We start from the raw sequence: 14,800 nt of genomic DNA, 5'->3' as shown, positions 1-14,800 counted from the left end.
CAGGTGGCATGCGGGGGTGCTAAAGGTCACAGCTGCACAGACCCAGACCGAGATCAGGGCCTCATTTTGCCAGGCACCGCACAGACCCTGACCGAGATCAGGGCCTCGTTGTGCCAGACACCGCACAGACCCTGACCGAAATCAGGGCCTCGTTGTGCCAGGCACCGCACAGACCCTGACCGAGATCAGGGCCTCGTTGTGCCAGGCTGCGCAGCACAGATCCCAATCAAGATCAGGGCGCCCGTTGTGCCAGTCGCTGCCCAGACCCCGACCTGATCAGGGCCCCCATTGTGGCAGGTGATGACATCCAGCTCCAGGGGCCGCACTTTTCCTCCTCTCTCCCGGACCGTGTCCGGGTTCGGGCCCTCGGCTCTTGCCGGGCTGGGCCTCCTATGGACCAGGTGGATCTCCTGGGCTATTGACCGTTTGTATCAATGGACTGGAAAAAGCAGATGGTTTGCAGCAAAGCCGGGGGATGGTAACTAATGAAGGGGGTGGGTGGTCACTGCTAGAGGATGATGTGGATCTGTTGGTAAACAGGGCCTGAGCAAGTAATGTGTGTTTGGATCTGGCTAAACGTGGTCAAGCGACTCGGAGCAGAGACCATCGGCGTATCTCCATTGCATGGGTGTGGCTGCTTGGTACAGGAAACACCTCTGGCACCAGGAGAGGCCAGGAGCGAGCGGCTTGAGACAGAGCCATCTTGCCAAGCACAGGGAGCTCCCATGTCCTGGGCTATGCATGTTGTTTACCATATGTGTGGTCACGGGTTCAAATCCTGGTTAGAAACAGCCGTAAGCTCTGATTGTTTAACCTCATGGGAGGAAATGAACCAGCACAGGCCAGATTAACTCTTTGTGGGCCTGGCGCCAAACATATTGGTGGGTCCCCCAAAACCGGGCTGCGCCCCCTCCCCTTCCCGGAGTGCAGGGGGGGCAGTTTCTGGGCATTGCCATTGGCCCGGGGCGCGGCAGCCAGCACTGACGAGTCACTGCCCCCCCTGCTCCCAGGCACCACCGACAACCACCCCCCACCCCAAAGCGCAGGGTCGAGACATGCCCAGGAGCCCCCGGCATCACAGTCGCTGGGGGGGCTGCCCCAGGAGCATGGGGGAGGCTTGCGGGGAGGGGGCGCGCAGCGCGATGAGCGCCAGGACCCCCTGCCCTGCACCAGACCCTTTCCTGCTTTGGGGTTTCAGCTGGGGCGGCTGGCAGCGTGGCGCGGGGCATTCTGGGACTAGTAGTGCAGCTGGCAGCGCAGGTCCCAGGGCCCCTGCGGAACACAGCGGCACGCAAACTACAACTCCCAGCACACCCTGCAACAGGCCGTCCCTGCTGCACCTGCGCACTGGCGCTGGGAAGTTGCTGACTCTTCACGTTGCTGGGCTGTGGCCCAGGCTGGGTTAACCCTTTGTGGGCCTGGCGCCCTGGCTCCACTGTAAACGCGGTACTGAACCCGCCACCGAGAGAGCCCAGTTGTGCCTGTCCTGGGACGGGAGGGACCATCTGCCTGCCCAGCTGCCAGCCCCCCTAAGAGAGGAACGAGAGAGAGAGAGACCTCATTTGGGGGGGGACTTGGGAGCACTTTCCGGGGGCTGTCTGGCCTAGTGGTGACCTCCACCATTGTGGGCTAAAATCCTGCCAGGAGCCCTGTGCTTTGGGGCCCTGGGCCCTGAATTTCTTGTCTGATCTGCCCCAAACCCATCTGGCCTGGGAGGCTAGTGTGTGTGGGGAGCTGGCTGCTACAGGATCCTACTTTCAGAGCCCTCCATCTGGAGCAGCCCCACCAGGCCTGATTGGGAGCCTCCCCAGAACCCCAGTGGGAAAATGGAGTAGATGCAAGGGGGGGGAGGGGGTTTAAGGAAGACAACCAGGGGCGGCTCTAGGTATTTTGCAGCCCCAAGCATGGCAGGCAGGCTGTCTTCAGCGGCTTGCCTGCAGGAGGTCCCCGGTCCAGCAGATTCGGCGGCCCGCCCACGGGAGGTCCGCCGAAGCCGCGGGACCAGCGGACCCTCCGCAGGCAAGCCGCCGAAGGCAACCTGCCTGTCGCCCTTGCGGCAACCGGCAGAGCGCCCCCCGTGGCTTGCCGCCCCAGGCACGCGCTTGGCGTGCTGGTGCCTGGAGCCGCCCCTGAAGACAACACACTTAATCCTGTAGCCCAGGGGTTCCTGCCCTGGGCTTGTGAAGTGGGGGGTCCGGTGTTCACATCTTTCATGGGCCGTTTGGCAGTGTGCCATAAATTTCCCAGCTTTGCCGTCCCTCTCCCAGGGCTGATGGTGTCTCCACATGCCGCAGCTCTGCCTGGGCACCGGTGCTTTGGTTTGTCTCTGTGTAGTGGGCATATTTTATATGAAACATCAAAACCAAGGGGATTTGCACTGTGTTAGGAGATTTTCACACCCAGCTTTTCCCACGTGCTGTCTCCCATCTGGCGTCACATGGGAAAGGAAAATTGTTTGAAACCAGCACCCCCCCAACCCGGTGAAGAAAGGCCCCATGTTCCATTCCCCACCCCCTGAGCCAGCCAGTAGCTAACCTGGGGCCAGATGGCAGCTGGTGCCCCTTAGAGGAGCACCATGTTCCATTCCCCGTCCTTTTTGAGCAAGACAGTCATGTTTGTCTGCTGCTACTGAAGCCCTGGAAACAGGGAGTGCTGGCTTGCCTGTAGCAAATCCCCCACAAACACTCCCCAGCCATTCTGCATTTGCAAAAAGTATTTTACTGCAGGAAGAAGCAAGATAAAACAGCATCCAGGGCTCAGCCTGGTAACATCTCCTCTGCACGTTGACCCTTCTCCGCCTCCCCCTCCATGGATAAAGGATGGGGAAAAGGTGCCCATACTACATAATGGGCACTAGGGGGCAGCAGAGGGGAAGGGGCGGCTATACTGTATCATGGGCACTAGGGGCAGCAGAGGGAGGGGGTGGGGAAGGGGCGGCTATACTGTATAATGGGCACTAGGGGGCAGCAGAGGGTGGGGGTGGGGAAGGGGCGACTGTACTGTATAATGGGCACTAGGGGGCAGCAGAGGGTGGGGGTGGGGAAGGGGCGGCTGTACTGTATAATGGGCACTAGGAGGCAGCAGCCAGTTCAGGCTGGGGAGGGGGCAGTTATAATTTGCCATAGAAAAAGGAACAACAGTCTTCGTTGCTGTCCCCAGTGAGGTGCCCAAATACTCTGTTGGGGAGGAGGATGGGGATGGCGTCCGGCAGCTATGGGCGCCCAGGGCTGCCAGCACTGCCAAAGCCCAGGGGAGCTGCAGGGCTGCATGTCCGCCTCACGGCTCACGGGCCGCCGCACACCGACGGCCGGGCGTAGTGCACAGGCTGCCCATATGTGCAGGCGACACAAATTCTCCTACTGCGGCCATCTCCCCTGTAATCGCAGCGGGGCCAGCGGGACGCTCCCGTTGTCTGGCAGTCCGTGACCTGGAAGGGAGAGTTGCTGTAGTAAAAGTCCCCGTGATGCCATGTCCCCCCTGAGCCGCAGACAGCGGTTATCACTGCCAGCGCCCCGTGGACGAAGCTGTTGAGATCTTTGCAGGCGGACACCGTCATGTTCCTCCGCGGCATCATGAGATTGCAGTAGCGGTTGGGGTCGGGCTCCCAGCTCCCGGAGGTGTCCACATGCTGCCTTTGGAACTTCTCGTACGGCGTCTCTCTCCCGGCCGCGGCCAGGCAGGCCGGCAAGAGGAAAATCAGCAGCAGGAGGCCTGGACCCAGTCTTGTCTTCATTGCTGGCTGGAGGGGAGAACGGGGGAGGTGGGTATGAGATGGGAACGTGAGACCAGCATAGCATGGACCCCCTGTGGGCGACTCACCCCCGCTGCAGCGATTTCAGGGCTCATCCTCGCTGAAGGCTGTGGCCACTCGAGGGTGCCAGTGTCGTTCTGTCACGTAGCATACAGCATTTAAATCACCCTGGCTTTGTCCCCCCTCCCCCAAGCGTCTCTTCGCCCCAGCCGTGGGCCAGCCATTTTTGAGCCCGTCTGCTAGTCATTCATGTAAAGCAGAGTGTTTTGGAGGGGATCCCCTTGTCCGAGTGACCCTGGCAATGCCCCAGACACCGACGTGCCATGCCAAACGTCCAGGCGCTCTGCCCAGGTAGGTGGGGTTTAGAGCACTTTGAACGCTTGGCAATCCCAGTGATTGTGCTGGCAAATTTCCTCTGCTCCTAAGGGTACGTCTACACTGCTGGGTAAGCCCAGGGTTAGTGGGACTCCACTCAGCCGAGCTGTGTTGGGAACCCTGAGCTTGGGCATCCGTGTGGTATTTTAACCGAAGGGCTTTTCTAACCCGGGCTCAAACCTGGGGATCTGGCATTCACACTGCAGCCTGCAGACCCTCCAGCACCCCACAATATGGCCGCTGTAGCCCTAGGGCTCATGGGAAAACTTTCCTGCCCGCCCTGCCCGTGAGCGGGAAGCCACTGGCTTTGCAAAAGGCTTGCTGGGTTCGCTCCCCGCTGCCAGCCCAGGCAGCTCTCTGACAGTGCACGTGGTCAGAGGACGGGTCCATGCTGACCTGAGCCGTGGCCGTGAGAGGACTAAGGAAGTTGTCCCGTGGAACTGGGAGATATTTCCGTCTGACTTCCAGGACCGGAGTCGAGCAGGGCTGCGTCTCTACTGCAAAGTGATCGGGCTTGGCCCCTGGGTCCCGGCTTCGCTTGAGCTGGGACCCTCCCGCTACGTTCCCTCTAAGCTGCACGGCCAAGGGCCGCACAGGCGTGTAGCCACAGGGGCCTGGAGAGGAGAGAGGTCGGAGGTGGGTGGGGACTGGGAAGGGGAGCGGAGCAAGTTGGGGCATGCAGGGCTGCCATGGGCCTCTCCCCTGCCACTGGGGAGGAGAGACGCCTCGGCCCTGGTCCCGGCCCTGCTGCCGGCGGGGAGAAGCATCTCTCCCCGGGCCCCGGCCCTGCTGCCGGTGGAGGGAGGCATCTCTCCCCGGGCCCTGGCCCTGCTGCCGGCGGGGGGAGGCATCTCTCCCCGGGCCCCGGCCCTGCTGCCGGCGGGGGGAGGCATCTCTCCCTGGGCCCCGACCCTGCTGCTGGCGGCGGGAGGGCTGGGGAGAGTCCTCTGATCCCAGCCCTGGGGCATCCTGCACCCTAAACTCCTCATCCCTTGCTCCACCCCAGAGCCCACACCCACAGTTGGAGCTCTCACCCCCCCTGCACCCCAAACTTCTGCCCCAGCACTGAGCCCCCTTCCGCACCCTGAACTCCTCATCCCTGGCCCCACCCCAGAGCCCCCACCCCCAGCCGGAACCCTCACCCCCCACGCACCCCACCCCTCTGCCCCTGCCCTGAGCCCTCCCCACACTCCAAACCCCTCAGCCCCACCCCTGCCACACATCACCTCCATATTGGTGCACATAACAAAATTCATTCTGCACATGGATGTAAAAAATTAGAGGGAACCTGGCCCACCAGCCCTGCAGGGTCCTGGGTCTGAGCCCTCGATTAGCGCAGCTGCAGTGTAGACGCAAGGGGGTGGGTTGAGTCCAGCTGATGCACAGCTTTACATTGCAGCGTAGAATCATAAGTAGGGCCCTACCAAATTTACATCAAGGTTCTTGTGTGTGGGGGGGTCCCAGTATTGCCACCCTTATTTGCTCTGCCTTCAGAGCTGGGCTCCTGGCCAGCGGCCATTGCTCTCCAGCTGCCCAGCTCTAAAGGCAGTGCCGCCGCCAGCAGCAGCGCAGAAGTAAGGGTGGCAATTCTGCGCCCCCCATACAATAACCTTGTGAGCCCCCCACAACCCTCTTTTGGGTCAAGACCCCCAGTTACACCGCCATGAAATTCCAGATTTAAATAGCCAAAATAATGAAATTTACGATTTTTAAAATCCCATGAGCATGAAATTGACCGAAATAGCCCGTGAATTTGATAGGGCCTGAAGCATAAGGCTGGGAACTAGATCTCGGCTCCTGGTGCTACCTGAGCACAACAGCCTGTTTTACGTGAATATTGCCCGAGCTTTCCCCTTTAGCAGCGAGTGAGGAAAAAAGCAGGGTGGAAGCAGGAGGGTATTTTTAAAAAGTGGTTGCTTCTGGGGGTGCTGTATTTTGGGCCTCCCTTGGCAAAACAACCCCAACTTTGCACCAGGAAACTTCAATAGCAATTGAGACTTTCCACTCCGTCCTGAGGCCTTTGGAGCAGGTCTTTGCGGCTGGAGTGCCCACATCCGAGCTGCTCTGAGAGAGACCCATGGCGGCAGTCGGGAGAGATTTGTCACAGCTCTGAAGGTCCCGGCTCTCAGGTCTTTGCAGCTAGTGGGCACCATCTAAGAGCCAAGTAGCCTTGAACAAGGGATGGGGGGAACCCGGCTGGGATTCACGAGCCCTGGATTTGAGTCCCCAGCCATTCTGCATTTGCAAAAAGTATTTTATTGCAGGAAGAAGCAAGAGAAAACAGCATCCAGGGCTCAGCCTGGTAACATCTCCTCTGCACGTTGACCCTTCTCCGCCTCCCGCTCCATGGATAAAGGATGGGGAAAAGGTGCCCATACTACATAATGGGCACTAGGGGGCAGCAGAGGGGAAGGGGCAGCTATACTGTATCATGGGCACTAGGGACAGCAGAGGGTGGGGGTGGGGAAGGGGCGGCTATACTGTATAATGGGCACTGGGGGCAGCAGAGGGTGGGGGCAGGGAAGGGGCGGCTATACTGTATCATGGGCACTAGGGGCAGCAGAGGGTGGGGGCGGGGAAGGGGCAGCTATACTGTATAATGGCCACTAGGGGGCAGCAGAGGGTGAGGGTGCGGAAGGGGCGGCTATACTGTATAATGGGCACTAGGGGGCAGCAGAGGGTGGGGGTGGGGAAGGGGCGGCTGTACTGTATAATAGGCACTAGGGGGCAGCAGCCAGTTCAGGCTGGGGAGGGGGCAGTTATAATTTGCCATAGAAAAAGGAACAACAGTCTTCGTTGCTGTCCCCAATGAGGTGCCCAAATACTCTGTTGGGGAGGAGGATGGGGATGGCGTCCGGCAGCTATGGGTGCCCAGGGCTGCCAGCATTGCCAAAGCTCATGGGAGCTGCAGGGCTGCATGTCCGCCTCACGGCTCACGGGCCGCCGCACACCGACGGCCGGGCGTAGTGCACAGGCTGCCCATTTTGGCAGGCGACACAAATTCTGCTACTGCGGCCGTCTCCCCTGTAAATGCAGCGGGGCCAGCGGGATGCTCCCGTTGTCTGGCAGTCCGTGACCTGGAAGGGAGAGTTGCTGTAGTAAAAGTCCCCGTGATGCCATGTCCCCCCTGAGCCGCAGACAGCGGTTATCACTGCCAGCACCCCGTGGATGAAACTGTTGAAATCTTTGCAGAAGGACACCGTCATGTTCCTCCGCGGCATCATGAAATTGCAGTAGCGGTTGGGGTCGGGCTCCCAGCTCCCGGAGGTGTCCACATGCTGCCTTTGGAACTTCTCATACGGCGTCTCTCTCCCGGCCGCGGCCAGGCAGGCCAGCAAGAGGAAAATCAGCAGCAGGAGGCCTGGACTCAGTCTTGTCTTCATTGCTGGCTGGAGGGGAGAATGGGGGAGGTGGGTATGAGATGGGAACGTGAGACCAGCACAGCAAGGACCCCCTGTGGGCGACTCACCCCCGCTGCAGCGATTTCAGGGCTCATCCTCGCTGAAGGCTGCGGCCACTCGAGGGTGCCAGTGTCGCTCTGTCACGTAGCATACAGCATTTAAATCACCCTGGCTTTGTCCCCCCTCCCCCAAGTGTCTCTTCGCTCCAGCAATGGCCCAGCCATTTTTGAGCCCGTCTGCTAGTCATTCATGTAAAGCAGAGTGTTTTGGAGGGGATCCCCTTGTCCGAGTGAACCTGGCAATGCCCCAGACACCGACGTGCCATGCCAAACGTCCAGGCGCTCTGCCCAGGTAGGTGGGGTTTAGAGCACTTTGAACGCTTGGCAATCCCAGTGATTGTGCTGGCAAATTTCCTCTGCTCCTAAGGGTACGTCTACACTGCTGGTTAAGCCCAGGGTTAGTGGGACTCCACTCAGCCGAGCTGTGTTGGGAACCCTGAGCTTGGGCATCCGTGTGGTATTTTAACCGAAGGGCTTTTCTAACCCGGGCTCAAACCTGGGGATCTGGCATTCACACTGCAGCCTGCAGACCCTCCAGCACCCCACAATATGGCCGCTGTAGCCCTAGGGCTCATGGGAAAACTTTCCTGCCCGCCCTGCCCGTGAGCAGGAAGCCGCTGGCTTTGCAAAAGGCTTGCTGGGTTCGCTCCCTGCTGCCAACCCAGGCAGCTCTCTGACAGTGCACGTGGTCAGAGGATGGGTCCATGCTGACCTGAGCCGTGGCCGTGAGAGGACTAAGGAAGTTGTCCCGTGGAACTGGGAGATATTTCCATCTGACTTCCAGGACCGGAGTCGAGCAGGGCTGCGTCTCTACTGCAAAGTGATCGGGCTTGGCCCCTGGGTCCCGGCTTCGCTTGAGCTGGGACCCTCCAGCTACATTCCCTCTAAGCTGCACGGCCTAGGGCCGCACAGGCGTATAGCCACAGGGGCCTGGAGAGGAGAGAGGTCGGAGGTGGGTGGGGACTGGGAAGGGGAGCGGAGCAAGTTGGGGTGTGCAGGGCTGCCATGGGCCTCTCCCATGCCACTGGGGAGGAGAGACGCCTCGGCCCTGGCCCCGGCCCTGCTGCCGGCGGGGAGAAGCATCTCTCCCCGGGCCCCGGCCCTGCTGCCGGCGGGGGGAGGCATCTCTCCCCGGGCCCCGGCCCTGCTGCCGGCGGGGGGAGGCATCTCTCCCCGGGCCCCGGCCCTGCTGCCGGCGGGGGGAGGCATCTCTCCCCGGGCCCCAGCCCTGCTGCCGGCGGGGGGAGGCATCTCTCCCTGGGCCCCGGCCCAGCTGCTGGCGGCGGGAGGGCTGGGGAGAGTCCTCTGATCCCAGCCCTGGGGCATCCTGCACCCTAAACTCCTCATCCCTTGCTCCACCCTAGAGCCCACACCCCCAGTTGGAGCTCTCACCCCCCCTGCACCCCAAACTTCTGCCCCAGCCCTGAGCCCCCTTCCGCACCCTGAACTCCTCATCCCTGGCCCCACCCCAGAGCCCCCACCCCCAGCCGGAGCCCTCACCCCCCACGCACCCCACCCCTCTGCCCCTGCCCTGAGCCCTCCCCACACTCCAAACCCCTCAGCCCCACCCCTGCCACACATCACCTCCATATTGCTGCGCATAACAAAATTCATTCTGCACATGGATGTAAAAAATTAGAGGGAACCTGGCCCACCAGCCCTGCAGGGTCCTGGGTCTGAGCCCTCGATTAGCGCAGCTGCAGTGTAGACGCAAGGGGGAGTTTGAGTCCAGCTGATGCACAGCTTTACATTGCAGCGTAGAATCATAAGTAGGGCCCTACCAAATTTATAGCAAGGTTCTTGTGTGTGGGGGGGTCCCAGTATTGCCACCCTTATTTGCTCTGCCTTCAGAGCTGGGCTCCTGGCCAGCGGCCATTGCTCTCCAGCTGCCCAGCTCTGAAGGCAGTGCCGCTGCTAGCAGCAGCGCGGAAGTAAGGGTGGCAATTCTGCGCCCCCCATACAATAACCTTGTGAGTCCCCCACAACCCTCTTTTGGGTCAAGACCCCCAGTTACACCGCCATGAAATTCCAGATTTAAATAGCCAAAATAATGAAATTTACGATTTTTAAAATCCCATGAGCATGAAATTGACCGAAATAGCCCGTGAATTTGATAGGGGCTGAAGCATAAGGCTGGGAACTAGATCTCGGCTCCTGGTGCTACCTGAGCACAACAGCCTGTTTTACGTGAATATTGCCCGAGCTTTCCCCTTTAGCAGCGAGTGAGGAAAAAAGCAGGGTGGAAGCAGGAGGGTATTTTTAAAAAGTGGTTGCTTCTGGGGGTGCTGTATTTTGGGCCTCCCTTGGCAAAACAACCCCAACTTTGCACCAGGAGACTTCAATAGCAATTGAGACTTTCCCCTCCGTCCTGAGGCCTTTGGAGCAGGTCTCTGCGGCTGGAGTGCCCACGTCCGAGCTGGTCTGAGAGAGACCCGTGGCGGCAGTCGGGAGAGATTTGTCACAGCTCTGAAGGTCCCGGCTCTCAGGTCTTTGCAGCTAGTGGGCACCATCTAAGAGCCAAGTAGCCTTGAACAAGGGATGGGGGGACCCCGGCTGGGATTCACGAGCCCTGGATTTGAGTCCTGGCTCCATCACTGACCTCTTGTAGGCGGCTTCAGTTTTGTTTGCTTAGTCCCCCCCCTGTAAAGCGACATCCACCTTCTTTGTACAAAGCCTTGGAGCCTATGGGAGAGAAGAGCCTTGTCTGAACTCCTCTTTGGTGTGTTTCCTACCGTTCCTCTCTACCAGCTAAACTGGGGAATAACCCTGCCTGGATTATACCAAGCCCCGTCTCCCATGCGCTCCCACTCACTTGTCCTGGTGCCTCTGTTTCCCCTGGAGAATCTATCCAGCTGTCTGCAGAGCTGGCCTTCCCCGGCTGCATGGGAGTCAATAGAAGAGGGAACCGGTGGCAGAGAAATATCTGACGTTAAGTATTTCATAATCCGGGCCCACAAGAAGTGGCGACACCCCATTGAAAGGGGAAGCTTTGCCCTGACCAACGGCAGGGTGGTTGGGACATACTCTGCTCGCACTTATCACAATGACCTGCCCCTCACTGTGCACAAGAGGCCCCATCCCAGTACCCTCCGGGGTTCAGGGGGGCCAGTGAGTAGCACTGGGTGGCGTCCTGGTGCTGGGTCAGGATGTCACTTCCGCATGGCACCACGGGAGACAGATTTCCCCAATTCTGGGATGCAGCTCGGGCAGCAGAATTGACCCACAATGCCAGGGGAGAGTTAATGAGCAGGAGTGGCTGGGTGCTTGGTAGAAAAATGCACAAACAGCAGCACAGAAGAGAGCTCAGCACCTCTTCCTGAGTCACCCACCCTGCTTTCTTCCCCAGGATGCTGGGGCATCTGGGGCAGCTCTGATTCCAAGGGTGGAATGCCCCCTACTGCGTCCCCTCTCACCCTCTGCCAAAGTGCACCCCTTAGGGTTACTGATCCAAATTTAGGGTCATTTGACCCAGGGGTTCCTGAGATACAGGCTGTCCAGAAAACAATACCAGCTTTTCTCACAGGTGATGTATTTTTGCAACTTATTCCTTTTTTGCCCAGACCTGGGGGATGGAACCACGGCTCTGGTGCTGGTGCAGCGGTGTGTCGCTCCTTTGAGGAATACCCGCAGTGAGTGCATGGCACCCCCCGCAGCTCTTTGGAGGAGCAGGAATCAAAACATAACTCGTGTCAGAGGGGAGGCAGGTCCCTTAACTCGTCACGTCCTGCTCGTCAGCGGTGCCAGTTTTGCTGCAAGCAGTGTTCCGGAAGGGCGCCATATACTGCTGGGCCGCTGGAATGCTGCATTCATGTCAGTTTTTTGTCAGTGAATATTTATCAGCTTCCCTTGCAGCTGCATTACCCCGCGCAGAGCGAGAGGTTGAACTCTAGAGGGGTGTTGGCATCCCCAGGAGCATCTCCTCTAGGGGCCATGTCGATGATTAACTGATTGACACCGATCACCCGGACCCAACTGGGGAGTCCAACCCCGACGTCCAGGGCAGAGAAGAGTTTGACTTTAGAAAACCCGAGCTCCACTTTGCTGCATAGATTCCAGGGCCAGACGGGACCTTGCGATCATCTGGTCTGACCTCCTGCAGAGTACAGGCCCGCAAGCTGCCCCAAATTGCTTCCTGTTTGAACTGGGGCAGAGCTTTTCGAAAACCAGCTGCCAGGGACGGAGCTGCCACCTCAGCCCTTGGCAAGTGTATCCCTGGAGCTAAGTGTCGCCAAGTTGCCTGTGGTCTACCAGAAGTTGCCAGGTCCCGTTAGGTTTTAGGTTGGACTATTCAAAGTAGACTGACACTCCTGTATAATTCTCCTGTCCAAGGGCCTATCCAGTGTCTTTTGTATGCCCCTGTAAGCAGCCCAGAACCCTGTACTCCCTGCCCCCCACAAAGAGGCGGTGCGCCTGGTACGTGGGTTCTCTACAGCGAGAAGAGTCCTTTGCCGAGATCTTCTGGAATCCCAAGAGCAGCTGCTTGAACTCTTCTCTTTGCCGATCGTTTCCCAGGGCATCTGCCCGCTGAACCATGGGACAATGTGGAACTATTCTGTAATGTGTTTGTGAGGCCTGGTTGTGCCTTAGTTTCCCCTATGTGCTGTTATACCGTGAGTATAAGCTGGAAAAAAAGCTGGACGAGCACAAGTCCATGGGGCCGGATGCGCTGCATCCGAGGGTGCTAAAGGAGTTGACCGATGAGATTGCAGAGCCATTGGCCATTATCTCTGAAAAATCATGGCGATTGGGGGAGGTCTCGGATGACTGGAAAAAGGCTAATGTAGTGCCCATCTTTAAAAAAGGGAAGAAGGAAGATCCAGGAAACTACAGGCCAGTCAGTCTCACCTCAGTCCCTGGAAAAATCATGGAACAGGTCCTCAAGGAATCAATCCTGAACCACTTAAAGGAGGGGAAAGTGATCAGGAACAGTCAGCATGGATTCACCAAGGGCAAGTCATGCCTGACTAACCTAATTGCCTTCTATGATGAGATAACCGGCTCTGTGGATGAGGGGAAAGCAGTGGATGTGCTATTTCTGGACTATAGCAAAGCTTTTGATACGGTCTCCCACAGTATTCTTGCCAGCAAGTTAAAGAAGTCTGGGCTGGATGAATGGACGGTAAGGTGGATAGAAAACTGGCTAGATGGTCGGGCTCAACGGGTAGTGATCAATGGTTCCATGTCTAATTGGCAGCCGGTATCAAGTGGAGTGCCCCAAGGGTCGGTGCTGGGGCCGGTTTTATTCAATATCTTCATTAACGATCTGGAGGATGGTGTGGACTGCACCCTTAGCAAGTTTGCAGATGACACTAAACTGGGAGGAGTGGTTGATACGCTGGAGGGTAGGGATAGGATACAGAGGGACCTAGACAAATTAGAGTTTTGGGCTAAAAGAAATATGATGAGGTTCAACAAGGACAAGTGCAGAGTCCTGCACTTAGGACGGAAGAATCCCATGCACTGCTACAGACTAGGGACCGAATGGCTGGGCAGCAGTTCTGCAGAAAAGGACCTAGGGGTTACGGTGGACGAAAAGCTGAATATGAGTCAACAGTGTGCCCTTGTTGCCAAGAAGGCTAATGGCATTTTGGGTTGTATAAGTAGGGGCATTTCCAGCAGATCGAGGGATGTGATCATTCCCCTCTACTCAGCACTGGTGAGGCCTCATTTGGAGTACTGTGTCCAGTTTTGGGCCCCACACTACAAAAAGGATGTGGATAAATTGGAGAGAGTCCAGCGGAGAACAACAAAGATGATTAGGGGGCTGGAGCACATGACTTATGAGGAGAGGCTGAGGGAACTGGGATTGTTTAGTCTGCAGAAGAGAAGAATGAGGGGGGATTTGATAGCTGCTTTCAACTACCTGAAAGGGGGTTCCAAAGAGGATGGATCTAGACTGTTCTCAGTGGTAGAAGATGACAGAACAAGGAGTAATGGTCTCAAGTTGCAGAGGGGGAGGTTTAGGTTGGACATTAGGAAAAACTTTTTCACTAGTAGGGTGGTGAAGAACTGGAATGGGTTACCTAGGGAGGTAGTGGAATCTCCTTCCTTAGAGGTTTTTAAGGTCAGGCTTGACAAAGCCCTGGCTGGGATGATTTAGTTGGGTTTGGTCCTGCTTTGAGCAGGGGGTTGGACTAGATGACCTCCTGAGGTCCCTTCCAACTCTGAGATTCTATGATTCTATGAGTGGAAGGGGACTGCTGGCTCTCTGGGCAGGCTGAGACACATATGTGTGGGTGTCCCCATGCCACCTGGCCCTTAGTCTCCATCTCAGTGGGGCGTCTGAGAAGACAACACTGAGGAGATTGACACCTAGCACCCAAGGACCCCGAGGGGCATGGACTCCCCACCTCTCCGCAAGGAAGCTGAACAACCCCCAGGCTGGAGATCAAAGGACTGGGCGGCGTGAGGTGGGAGGTGAGAACTGGGGGCTGGGAGGAGTCGGGGCTCTCACCTGGAGTCTGACCAAGGGGGTCAGACAGAGCTTGAACCAGGGGGTTCCCTACAGCTTGACAGGGCTCTGGGCTACCCAGCATGGTCTACACTAAGGCCGCCCTAGGCTGTGTCCAGGTGACTCATGAAATCGAGCGTTCTGACAGCGCCGTGTGAGCATCGCTGCCAATGCTGGGCGAGGCGTGTTCATCCTGGCAGCGCGGCCAAGTCTCAGTCGGGGTCTATCTCCGTTGGACTCGCTGGGCAGAGCACATGGGGTGCAGTGAGGGGCTGCAGGCCCAGAGGCCCAGTCTAAGGAGATGGTGAAGCCATGTGGATTACCCTGGAGGAAGAGCGAGACCCTGTGGGGGTCTGGCACCCTGTCAGAGTTCTCCTAGAGACTGTTCCAAAGCTGGGGGCATAGCTCCCATCCTGTGGGTCCAGGACAAACCTATTCCCCTACTTGAGTAGTTGAGGAGTAGCCACATCTCTTTCCCACTGAGCAAGGTCTCAGGGATGGGGTCTCCTCATTCTCTGGTGATCACGCTGAGGGTAGACCTACGCTCCAGCTTCGGAGCTGCAGCTGTGTCTCTATAGCTCTGTAGCGTAGGTGTTTTCTAGGTCGAGTACCACATTGCTGCGTATTATCATGTGGATACTATCCCTGAACAGGGCACCGGAGAGAGAGGCGGGAGGGTCTGTCTGTACCTCTGGGCATCTGTCCCCACTGGCGGCGTTCCACAAACAGGAATTCTGAGCTTCAAAGGATAGATCTCCTGCTC

General features: G+C 58.1%; 2 protein-coding genes across 3 annotated transcripts; both read right to left on the bottom strand.

Annotated features, from left to right (window-relative positions):
• Positions 1-3,007: 3,007 nt before the first annotated feature.
• On the bottom strand, positions 3,008-10,469 carry LOC123348668 (ribonuclease-like). Of its 2 annotated transcripts, none has more exons than XM_044986266.1 (2): positions 10,399-10,469; positions 3,008-3,739 (listed from the first exon to the last, which is right to left on the bottom strand). In XM_044986266.1, exon 2 carries the CDS (start codon positions 3,731-3,733, stop codon positions 3,284-3,286), a length of 450 nt encoding a protein of 149 aa, XP_044842201.1. In that variant the 5' UTR covers positions 3,734-3,739; positions 10,399-10,469; the 3' UTR covers positions 3,008-3,283. The 2 variants fall into 2 exon arrangements, with proteins under 2 accessions (XP_044842201.1, XP_044842200.1); XM_044986265.1 differs by lacking the exon at positions 10,399-10,469 and adding an exon at positions 3,820-3,936.
• LOC123348670 (ribonuclease-like) lies at positions 6,766-7,702 on the bottom strand. The gene is made up of 2 exons (XM_044986267.1): positions 7,596-7,702; positions 6,766-7,515 (listed from the first exon to the last, which is right to left on the bottom strand). The coding sequence occupies exons 1-2, from the start codon at positions 7,620-7,622 to the stop codon at positions 7,060-7,062; spliced, it is 483 nt and encodes a 160-aa protein (XP_044842202.1). The 5' UTR covers positions 7,623-7,702; the 3' UTR covers positions 6,766-7,059.
• Positions 10,470-14,800: the final 4,331 nt, after the last annotated feature.

This window comes from Mauremys mutica, chromosome 13 (genome assembly GCF_020497125.1).
Source record: "Mauremys mutica isolate MM-2020 ecotype Southern chromosome 13, ASM2049712v1, whole genome shotgun sequence".
Lineage (NCBI taxonomy): Eukaryota > Metazoa > Chordata > Testudines > Geoemydidae > Mauremys > Mauremys mutica.
This window is presented reverse-complemented; position numbering and strand designations above follow the sequence as displayed.